At 45.1% G+C, this 11,802-nt stretch overlaps 1 protein-coding gene across 1 annotated transcript; it reads left to right on the forward strand.

Moving 5' to 3' along the window:
• The first annotated feature begins 52 nt into the window (after window positions 1-52).
• GPALPP1 (GPALPP motifs containing 1) lies at window positions 53-11,706 on the forward strand. The gene is made up of 8 exons (XM_080575660.1): window positions 53-196; window positions 2,046-2,190; window positions 3,220-3,315; window positions 6,601-6,709; window positions 7,607-7,741; window positions 7,974-8,138; window positions 8,667-8,762; window positions 10,934-11,706. Exons 1-8 carry the CDS (start codon window positions 142-144, stop codon window positions 11,150-11,152), a joined length of 1,020 nt encoding a protein of 339 aa, XP_080431786.1. The 5' UTR covers window positions 53-141; the 3' UTR covers window positions 11,153-11,706.
• Window positions 11,707-11,802: the final 96 nt, after the last annotated feature.

Raw genomic sequence — 11,802 nt, forward strand, 5'->3', positions numbered from 1 at the left:
GGCGACGGGGGGCGTGGTCACACCCGGAGTGGGCGTGGCCAGTCCGAGAGGGCACGCGCTGCCCTGAGTGGGCGTGGCCTCGCGCTGAGGGGGCGGGGCGTGCTTGGCGCGCATGCGCCGGCCCCGCCCCCGGCGGCCGCCATGCCCCGCGAGCTGCGCGGCGCCGCGCCGGACCCGGAGGAGGACTGCGGCCGCGGTGAGCCGGGGGGGGGGGGGGGGTGGAGTCTCCTTCTCTGGAGATATTCAAGGCCCGTCTGGACGCCTCCCTGGGCAGCCTGCTCTGGGGAACCTGCTGTGGCAGGGTGGTTGGACCCAGTGAGCTCCGGAGGCCCCTTCCAGCCCCCCGCCTCGTGGCGGCTCTGTGAAGCTGGCCTGAACCTGGCACTGCTGGCACCGGCAGCAGGGAGGTGCTGGGGGATGGCTGCGGGTAATGGGAGGAGAGCAGGGAGGCAGGAGGAGGGGGTTGGCCGTGTCTGTGGTGAGGCCGACAATGTGAGGACGGCTGCTTCTGGCAGCTGTGAGACACTCGGCTTGGTCTGACCCACACTGTGGTTGCATTTCTCCATTCTCCCAAGCCTTTCTCCTTTATTCCTTTCACCGCATCCAGCTGACTCTTCCTTCCCCGCTCCCCAGGCTTTAAATGCCAGTTTCCTCCCAGAAGCCGTCTCTGTCCTTACTTTCTTCATAGTTGAACCCCTTCGGCTGTAACTCCACAGACAAGCAGCTCTTCCAGGGGAGCGCTGCTTTCAGCAGCGTTACTGTTACGCCTGTTAAATTCCCTGCTCGGGTTTATTGCACAGCCCACACAGGCGTGCTCCTTGGCATAACAGAGAGAAGAATAGCGTGAAGGAACCGAGCTAGGAAGCATTGATGCTGGTCAGCACATCAGTGGGACCAGCTTCCACCTTAAGTTCTCAGACCATAATCAGGGACTTTTTGAGTCTTTATATCCGTTTATTTATTATTCGTGTTTGTTCCCGCTTATCTTGAACTTGCTTTACTTTTGTAGGGTGGGGTGTTTTATTATTTGGCATATTCTTTTCCTTCTTGGTACTGAAATAGGTTCGTATGTCCTGGTTAAGGTCCATCCTATTAAATCAGAGAAGAAAGTAAGTGGCAGATCTGTCTGGGTGCTTCGTAAACTAGTAAACTGCCCTTGTTCTGTGTCTCTTGCTAAAGACAGATAAAAGCTTTGTAAAGCTCGCTCGAAGGTCTCGGTTTTCGCCGAGCCTTCGTCAGCTGACAACGGAACCTCAGCCTGCATCAGGTATCATTTTGTGCCATCAAAAAAAAAACAACCCTCAGCTGAAGGGGTAATTTCCTGTTACCCTTCATTTGTGTGGTTTTATCGCACCTCATCTTTTCATCTAACCCTGTTCATAAAGCTAACAACGCCTTTTCCCCACCAGGCATCTTTTTGTCCTGTCAGTCTCAGGCTTGACGCTCGAAATATCAAAAGGAGGGATGGTGTCTGCGCTGCACGATGTTAAATCAGCCCTTGTTCAGCAGAGTCCTTAACTCTGTGCCTGCTGTTTTCTCACTCCTTGGCTTAGCATGACTAAAGCTGGAGTGAGAATAACCCTAATTGTTAGAGCATTCCTAGAGCAGGAGGGCAATTAAATTCCAGTAACGTGTGGTCTCCCGTGCTGTGTATATAAAAGTTATGGGCCTCTTCACTAGTCGGCTTCAAATGCTTTATTAATATAATCAATTCTTTGAAATACACCAGTTTATACCATATGTATTGTAAATCCCATTAAGTGCAACAGGCCTTTCTGCTCCTGTTGCAGAAGATAACCAACGTACAGAAGACACCTCACAGCAGTGCCTTAGCAAGATACTGACGTGACGTGGGAGGGTTGTTCATTGCATGATGCAGAATGAAGTAATTTTTATACGTTTGTTTAGGTATCTTCTCTAAATCCTAAACAGAGCAAGGACTGAATAAACTTAATTCTGGGTAGATGTGTGTTTTGGTAGTACCAAGACAGATAATACTCATGTGAAATGTTTAATAACTGTTGTACATACCTCTGGGTGTTCAGTTGCAGGACCAGCACTGCCTCCGGACTACAGAAGCAGCAGTAGCTCAGAAAGTCCTGGCAGTGATGACGACTCAGAATCTCTTCCGCTACCCAGAGACGCACATGGAGACTCCGAAGAGGAGCCAGAAGGAGCTTCAATGCCCAAGTGAGTCAGTTCTTAGGTTATTTGTGTTATTACACTGTAAAATGTTGCAGAAATAGCGACTGAAATGCCTCTGTATAAAATGGGAGAAACTGTGTTACATAAACAAAAAGGTAAACCCTGTACCTACATAAAACGTGGTGGTATGTTCTCCGTGTTCTTTGGGGTCAAGAATGCTCAGCCGACCTCTGTGACTTGGTAGGGTGGAATTAGGATATTTAGGGCAATCTGGTCTGTGTATTTTCGTGTATGAATTTCGTTCTGCAATTAAAGTAATAAATTCCTTAATGTTTTGATTGTGCTGAGGACAGGCTCTGCTTACAACGCATGTAAGTATGTCGTACTTGAGCTTAGCCTTGTTTCTAGCACGCTTACTCATAAAATCATAAGAACTATTTAGAGGCAGGAATTTACACATTCAGTTAAGCCAACTTGAATCAAAATTGTTCAGTAAATAACAAGAGTCTGCACATGCTCTCATTTCGGGGGGGTCGATGACTCATGATTGCTGTGCTAAAAACTTGTGTGTTTGTTTTAGACCTTGTGTAAGGGTCTTGAAGAACATCATTCCATCTGAGAGTGTTAGAGTAAATATTGCTCACTTTCCTCTTGCTGTCTTACTCAGCAGCTTTTCAGTTCAGTAGAACTGAACTGGGAAAACTACCAGCCAAAATGCAGACGGCGTATAAAAATGTACAAAGAAGTGTGCTGAATTTAAAATTACTTTGTGACTAGAAAATGGTATTTTACCATGATACTTTACTTCCTTCTACTGCAAAAGCGCTCCTCATGTTGGCTGTTTTTTTTTTTCTTAAATGTCAGAGCATTTTTGGAGTGAAGCTTATGGTCTCAAATTTTTAATTGCTTCAAATTATTTTGGATCCTTTTGTACTGTTTCCTTGGTAGCAGCGAGATATTTCGTACATAAGACTGAAATCATTTTGTTGGTTTTCTTTTTTTTCCCCGTCTTAAAGTGTAGATAATTGCTATGCGTGTCAAGGTAATTAGTAAGTGAAATCTTTGTGTTTGCAGAAAGCCAAAAAGAATGGAGGAGAACGATGATGATGATGGCTTTTTTGGGCCTGCTCTTCCTCCCGGATTTAAAAAAGAGGATGATTCTCCAGAGAGGTAATTAAAATGGAATTATATTCAGGAACACGATTATTTTAGATAAAATATTTTGTGGCACTGCTACAGAACGTTTCAATTGTACACTGCAGATTCAGGTGATTAGATAGAATTTCTTCCTCCACATTGTGAGAACAAGAACAGCATTCCCTTGAAACAGAATGCGCGGCCCTGACAGTACCGTTTGGGAGGCCAGAGAGAAAAAGAAAACGTGAACTGTCAGATGTGTATTTTGAGTGTCAGATTTCTTCTGTTTTCTGTCATAGGTCTTGGATCAGTGCAGGGAAAACAAATCGCTGGTACAAGGACACCTACATCTGCACTTCTCTCTTGGGCTGGGAGGGAGCAGAGCAGTTCACAGGATCACAGAATTGTAGGGGTTGGAAGGGACCTCAAGAGATCACCGAGTCCAACCCCCCAAAGTTCACCTCTGTGCGGGGTAAAGCAGTGCGGGGCTGCAGGAATGCTCCCTGATTAATGGCAGGTAGTTAGGACAGACTTAGGAAAGACACCTGTTTATGGGTTTTCTACTCACGCTGTGTCTTCTCACAGCCCCCTGGTTGTACATCGCTCACTGCACTTCCTTCTGTAACTTGAAGTGATGAGCGATGTGACAGCAGCGCTGCCGAGGAGGCGCTCGCTGACAGGAGGCACAGCGGAGGCCCTCGCTCCCTGTTAACCTTCCTCAGAGCTGTCCCTCGGGAGCTGCCAGATGAAATCAGTCCATCCGTGCCCGTCGGGTACGAGTGCTCAGTTCCAGGGAGGTGGCTCAGGGTGCTGTCAGGCTGTGTACAGCGTGTGCTGTCTGCGGGGAATTCTCACGGTGGGATTTGGGTTACTTTGGATACCTTTCTGCCGAGCTCAGCAGCAGTTCAGAAAACCTGAATGTGTTTGGCTGAGGTTATTTGGAAGTATCCTTTCCATACATTTTTTGACTGTGCCTCGCTGAAACTGAGGAAACTGCTTGTAATTGTGGGGTGTCCTGCTCAGTGAGCTCATTTGGTGCTTTCACAGCTCCAGGAGGAACCAGCTCTCTTCCTGACATTTCATATGCACAGTGTGTTCTTTGAATGTTATAAAATGTAGGCAGTCACTAAAAAATAACGTGGTCCCTAATAGGGCACCACAAAGAAATGCTTGTAACTTGGAGCCTGGGCGAGGGAGGCAAACACCAGGCTGTGCGTTGCAGTACGTGGATGTCCTGCTGCTTAGCTCGGTGTGACATACTCGTCCTTGTAGAAGAGCTGTTGTTCTGTGCTATCCTTTCCAGACGTGTTGAAGCAAACGTTCCCGATTAAGAGCAGCTCGAGTGGCAATTTGTGGCTTTTCAAAATTATTTGAATCATTCTAGGTGTAAAATATATATTTGTGAACTGGTTTTCTTCCCCTTTAGAAAGAATGTTGTTTATCGATGGTATGCGGAAGTCTAGTACTTGTAAATTTTCCAGAAGTATTCGTGCATCGAGGTAAAGAGCAAACGTTATCTTAAAATGTGGAAGTGAGCCATCAGGAGAATGCAGAAATGCCCATCTTCTTGCTTGCCTTAGCAAGGAATCGGTGTCCAACACCAAGCAATTATTCTGTGCCATCTGTGAAATCCCAGATGTATCAAAGGAAAGCTTAATTCATGGTCAGTTAGAGCTTTTCTTCCAAATGCACACAGATGAGTACCAAAGTTACCAACAGCAGGAAAACAGATCTCAGATGTTGCACAAGAGCCACCTCACCTGTCCCGAGGCTCTCTGGATGCCCAGGGATCCCTCAGGGATGTGCCAGCTGCGTGCTGCTGAGCAAAGACCTGAGCAGCAGGGTTACTCGTGTGGAGAAGGAAGCACAGAAGTGGCGAGCGTGGGAGGGGTGAGCATGGGAACCATTTTGCTGTTCCTGGGAAGAGCCCCTGCGCTGTGACAGGCAGGGCAGAGTCCCTGAGACCTCCTCTTTTTCACAGGTTGCAGAGTTTCCCACAACTTTGGTGTTCTTACACGTTTGGGTAGAAATCTTTCGGTATAGCCTGGTTTAGCTCCCTTAGCCTGCAAGTTAAAGGTGCTTGCTGACTAAAATTAAAGGATGATTCTGGCTGTACCTGTATGGGGTTAACTTCAGTCTCTTAATATTGGGAACCTAAAACGTGGTCTTAACAAGGAAAGAGAAGGGATTAGAGGAAAATTGAAGCTCTTTCTTCTTCCCAGCGGCTGGGGGCAGTGGCGCTTCAACTTGAACCCCCTCTCGCCTGGGTTTGGAACCTCACCGCTGCCCTTGCCGTGGCCCGAGCTCACATTCGCGCTTGTGGCTGGCTCACTGGAAGGGCTTGCTGCTTTTGGTTTCTCCCCCTCAGATCCTGGTCATAACATCGCTACGGCGGGGCCGCACTGGTTAGGTTATCCTTCAGTTCAGAGACCATGATGACAGTAATTCAGCTCACGTCATGTTACGTTTGACTGCCCAAAAGCTCAGAGAGTGGAGATCATCCTAAATCAAGTCTTTGCCTGAAGTATTGTGGGGATTCTGTCACCTGGATATTTCTGCAGGTGATAATTGTTTGGGTTTTCATAAGCTTTGAGGAATATGATGGCAGATTATTAAAAGAGCTCTTTCCAGTACAGCAGGCACAGTTTGTAGTCTGCTTTGAGCTCTGCTCACCATTGGAAATAAATTCTCACCTTGCTGTGTTCCTGGAGATAGCTTAATTATCACACTGCTTGCCGAGTTGCTGTCCAAAACCAAATCAGTGACGTTAAAAGGCATCACAAAACCTTTCTTCTCTCTTCCCTCCTCCAATGGAAAACAAACTTGAGAGCAGTTTGCTGATGCTGTGCCTTAAAGGGCAGTGAAAGTGTAGTGCGAGACAAGAATGAGCAAACGCGGCTTTTGTGCTGGAGAAAGAGCAGCGTGTGTTTGGCCTCACACCTTTCCTTGCTGTTGAATCTGGTGAAGGAAGCTGGGGAAGAAAAGAAGGGCATTTCCTTGACGATGTGCCACAACTTTCCCAGTTTTCTTGCATTCCGGCTACCTGCAGAGGTCCTCACGGGAAATGGAGAGAGACTGTTCTTACGAGTTCAGTTACTTCTGTGGTGTGCTCACAGGAGGCACACTTGCCTTGGGAAGGAAGGAGAATTATGCTTCTCTTAAAAGTTTGGTTTTTATTTATAAATTTACTTATTCTAAATTTTTCCTGCAGGAAAATGTTGTCATTTAATGTACCGTCCCTGTTGGCTATGTTGCTTCCTTTGCTTTTTTTTTCCCAAATTGAAATATATTTATATATCTTTTTTCTTCCCACTTCAGGCCCATTATAGGTCCTGCATTACCGCCTGGCTTTAGGAAGTCTTCAGAGGACACCGGGAATAACAGATGTTCCCCTGGACCATCAGCTTCCTCCAAATTCTGCAATGAGGTTTGTGAAGACGGAAGTCTTTTGTTTTAGTATAAGGTATTAGTGATGATTAAACAGGTAGGAGCCCGAAGAAGTCTACTAGGCATGCTTTTCTGCATGACAGTTTAATTTTAGACCAGCAGGTGTCTGACTTATTTTTGCCTGCATCGAACGCAGCAGCTTAAGTAAGCCTAAAAAAGAAGCAGGCTGGTCTGGTGTGTTGTGATTTTGCTGTTAGGCAGATGATGCACGGAATGCAAGAGATGCAGGCATCCTAAATGGTAGTCAGAGTGGTTCTTTCAGATGCTTTTCCTTTCTTTACTTTGGTGTGTCGTGTCGTGTCTTTCACAAGTGAACATCTTAGCAAGGTTCAGATTTTTGAAAACATTAAAAAGGAACGCAACCTGCTAGAATGAAAATACTGACCTACAATTCAAGGCTTTACTCTTTTCTTGATGGGGGCAGGGGACAATATGAGCTCAGGGGACAATTCTCCATGCAGTGTGAAATTGGGATCCTTATGGTGGGGATGCATCCAAATGTTGCTAGTGATAATGAAGCTGGGAGCACCAAAGCTGTATGTCTGTGTGTTTCTGATCTGTCTGCACTCTCAGGGGCTCCATGGCTGTGTGCAGGGCAATGGGCAGTAGCAATACTCGGTGTTGCCACTGTGTTTACCGGTGGTTTTGCCTCCGATAAGAAATAAGAGATGCTTTTGGGAGCCTGGAGCCTGAGTATCCATGTTCAAGTGCTAGACCAGGTCTGATACGGAACTGTAATCGAGGCTTGTGTTATCTGACAGGCAGGGGCGTTAGGCTGATCTGCTCCTCTAGACAAAATCATTCCAGTCCTGTGAGGCTCAGGTGTTTTGTCAGGGTCTTATCAGCGTGACTGAGGGAAACGTTTTGTTTTTGGAAGGTAACAAGTAGCAGCGAGGAAGAAGACGACATTATAGGCCCAATGCCTGCCAAAGGACCAGTGGAGTCTGATGTGACTGAAGAATTTGAACGCAGAGCTCAGAGAATGAAGGAAAAACTTACTTCAGCAGACAGCGTAAGTTGTGGTTTATTGCTTGTAATATTTTGTTGCCATAGTGTTTTGTGTTTCTCTTTGCCTGCCTGTGTCTGCGTGAGCCCTGTCACCGTTGTGCTCATGACGCTAAGTGTTAAGGCAAAAAGAAGTTCCTGATTTCTGCTGGAAGCTGAAAGATTCAGACAGTAGGTTTTGTTTATCTGCTTGTGGTTTTTTTCACTCTTTTTTTCCCCCCTTACTTTCTTTTGTAAAGGATGAACCCAAGCAGCTTACCAGGGAATCATGGATGACAGAACTTCCACCGGAACTGAAAAACTTTGGATTTGGCCCAAGAACATTCAAGAGAAGAGCTGATGACAAATCAGGTGATAGATCTGTTTGGACTGATACTCCAGCTGACAGAGAGAGAAAAGCCAAGGTGAACATTTATTCATTTGTACATGTATTTGTATATATGTAAAATATATGATCACTTTATATATAAATATCTTGATGTGTGTATTTATATTCACATATATGAATTTATTTTTGTATATACCATTTTGTATATATACACATATATACTGCCATCAAGTATATATGCAGACAGTTATTATATGTGTTGTTGGCACTCTGTGAAAACAAAGCTGAGCTGTTCAAAGAAAAAAATATTTTCTTGCTTTTCCTCTAATGACTTGCTAAAACTCCTAATTGAGACTTTAAAATGATGGATAGGAAATAACCAATTGAAGTAATATCGTTATTCATTTGCTCCCTCTCCCTTCTGCAGTAGTCGATTACTCTGTATCAGGTCATCAAATTTCCAGTTATCCAGCAAAAAATACCTGGTGGTTTCTGCCCTTCAGATTTAATACAAAATAAATATAAATTTTATTTATTTTATTTTTTACTTTGGAAGTTCTGATAACTGTAGTGATAACTGTAGTCATTCACTTGCACTCATCAGGAAAGAGAAGAGACAAAAAAGTCGTCCAGTAAGGATAACGAAGTTGTATTATCTGGAAGAGACAAGAGACTTGCTGAGCAGGTGACTTCCTACAATGTAAGTGTAACAGCAGCATGCTTCCTCGTAGTGCATTTCCTTCCAGTCTTCACTCTCTTCTTGTTCTTGCCAGCACTGCTGCTTTCCATGGTGATGCCACTATGGTCTTCCCTTTTTGGCCCCAAACCTACTGTTTAAGTCATTAGGACGTTTACCATTAAGTTACATGACTTACGGGCTTACAAATCCAGAGCTATTAGCATACTGTTTAAATTTCTTCTGTATTTTCTGTCTCTACTATCATTATGAAGGTAGGGGAATAACTTTTACATAAAGCTATGGGTTTTGTTCTATATCATCGCAGAATAAAACACACAAATGCCAGCCACATAGCCCATGCCCCAGAAGGCAAAGGCAGGGACTGGGAAAATTGCCCACTGTAGGAGAAGAGCAGGTTCGAGACCATCTGAGGAACCTGAAGGTCCTTAGGTCACGTTCCATAACTCCATGGAATGTTATAAGATATATCCACGTGTCCTGAAAGAACTGGCGGATGTAGTTGCTAAGCCACCGTCCATCATATTTCAGAAGCCATGGCAGTCCAGTAGAGTTCCCACTGACTGGATGAGGGGAAACATAACACCCATTTTTAAAAAGGCGAACAAGGAGGGACCCAGGGAACTGCAGGCCAGTCAGTCTCACCTCTGTGCATGGCGAAATTATGGAGCAGATCCTCCTGGATACTCTACTAAGGCATATGGAAAATAATGAAATAATCGGTGACAGCCAACATGGCTTCACTAAGGGCAGATTGTGTCTGATAAATCTGGTGGCCTTCTACTACGGGGTTACAGCATTGGTGGATAGGGGAAGAGCAACTGACAGCGTCTACCTGGACTTGTGCAAAGGATTTGACGCTATTCCTCACAATACTCATGTCTCAAAAAATTGGAGAGACGTGGATTTGACGGATGGACCACTCGGTGGGTAAGGAATCGGCTGGATGGTCACGCTCAAGGAGTTGCAGTCAATGGCTCAATGTCCAGGTGGAGATCAGTGACGAATGGTGTTCCTCGGGGGTCAGTACTGGGACAGGCGCCATTTAACATATTTGTTGGTGACACAGACAGTGGGATCGAGTGCACCCTCAGCACACTTACCAGTGACACCAAGCTGTGCGGTACAGTCAACACACCGGAGGGAAGGGATGCCATCCAGAGGGAGCTGGGCAGGCTTGAGAGGAAGCTTTGTACCTCGTGTGTTCAACAAGGCCAAGTGCAAGGTCCTGCATCTTAGCCGGAGCAATGCAAAGGATAAATAGGGGTTGGGCAGAGAATGGATTGAGAGCGGCCCTGAGGAGAAGGACCTGGGGGTGTTGCTTGATGAGAAACTCAACGTGAGCCAGCTCTGCTCTTGTGAGACCTCACCTGAATTGGGGCCACCAGCACAAGAAGGACATGGACCTATTAGAACAAGTTCAGAGGAGGGCCATGAAGATGGTCAGCCTGGAGAAGGGAAGGCTCCAGGGAGACCTTACAGCAGCCTTCCAGTACCTAAAGGGGGCCTACAGGAAAGCTGGGGAGGGACTCTTGGTCAGGGAGTGTAGGGATAGGACGAGGGGGAATGGCTTTAAACTAAATAAGGGGCGATCTAGATCAGATGTTAGGAGGAAATTCTTCCCTGTGAGGGTGGTGAGGCCCTGGCACAGGCTGCCCAGAGAAGCTGTGGATGCCCCATCCCTGGAGGTGTTCAAGGCCAGGCTGGATGGGGCTTTGGGCAACCTGGTCTGGTGGGAGGTGACCCTGCCCATGGCAGGGGGACTGGAACTGGGTGATCTTTGAGGTCCCTTCCAACCCAAACCATTCTGTGATTTTGAGATCTTGGGAAATATTGCTTCTGTTTCTACTAATCTTGACAGAGCATCTTACTTACTCATTTTGCATTAATTTTGTAACTTACCTTCACTGGATGCGGAGATTGAAGCGCACTGTGGGTATTCTGAACATCAGTCACAGTGAGTTATGGGTGTTGTACTAGGCATAGCCAGGACTGATGACACGTGCTTTCTGCACTCTGCATGCTAAATTGACCATTCTGTTTTCCTGTTCCTAAGCTTTCTTCTTTTTTGGGTAATCCTTGGCTTGATAATTCCTGGTCAATCTTTCTACTTGGAAAGGTTGCAATGTTAACATTTTGTAATACGTTATTCCCTCCTCTTTCCATTTTTACAGGAGTCCAAGAGATCAGAATCTCTCCTGGACATGCATCAGAAAAAAATGAAGAACAAAGCATCTGAAGAAAAGACCAAACCTCAGGAGAGAAGGCCGTTTGACCGAGAGCAGGATCTCAAAGTCAATCGATTTGATGAAGCACAAAAAAAGGCCCTCATAAGAAAATCCCGGGATCTGAATAGTAAATTTGAGCACAGTAAAGGCAATATGTTTTTATAAGATAAAAGCGTGAAGCTTTTTGGAAGTCAGTTAAAATTTGAATGCTTAATTTTTTAAGTATTTTTCTGTAAATATTTGTATGCAGAATAAATATCCTGATGTTTAACTAGTATTACTTGTCTGTAAATACTCTACTATGGAGGACCATCTGTACTAAAGCTAAGCTGATAAAGGAAAGTGCTGGTTTTTAAAAGAAAAAAAAAAACTTTGGAAGAAAGAGAAATAATGTGAACTTGCTAGATTTTTTTTTTAGTGTAAGAAAGAATTAAGCTGTACACACACCAAATCATTTCTGTATTTTAGCAGGAAGACATAGTAGTAGCAGGAGAAGCAACAAAGCCTCAAGACTTGCAGATTTCATTATAAAATGCTGGTATAGATGAAGAGAAACTTGAATTTCTATTTGCAGGGCCTATCATCAGAAAATCCATCTCTTTTAAGCAGATACTATGTGAAAATTGAACCAAACTAAAGCTTATTTTGTCAGCTGCTTTGCAGAGCAGAACGGCTCTTTGGTATCGAAAAGGAAATAAATTTGATATTTTAAAAATGTACCTCCATGCTTAGAGTTCTTTAGCTCTTACAGGTGTGGCTGCGAAACCGAGTTGTGTTACTTAAACACACAACTTTATTCATGAGGCCCTAGCACC

This window comes from Anser brachyrhynchus (genome assembly GCF_964034855.1).
Source record: "Anser brachyrhynchus genome assembly, chromosome: 1".
In the NCBI taxonomy this organism is placed as follows: Eukaryota; Metazoa; Chordata; class Aves; order Anseriformes; family Anatidae; genus Anser; species Anser brachyrhynchus.

Coding starts and splice junctions, on each gene's coding strand:
- GPALPP1 (XM_080575660.1), top strand. CDS start 142: ATGCCCCGCGAGCTGCGCGGCGCCGCGCCGGACCCGGAGGAGGACTGC. Junction 197..2,045: donor GGAGGAGGACTGCGGCCGCG/GTGAGCCGGGGG, acceptor CTGGGTGTTCAG/TTGCAGGACCAGCACTGCCT. Junction 6,710..7,606: donor CCTCCAAATTCTGCAATGAG/GTTTGTGAAGAC, acceptor TGTTTTTGGAAG/GTAACAAGTAGCAGCGAGGA.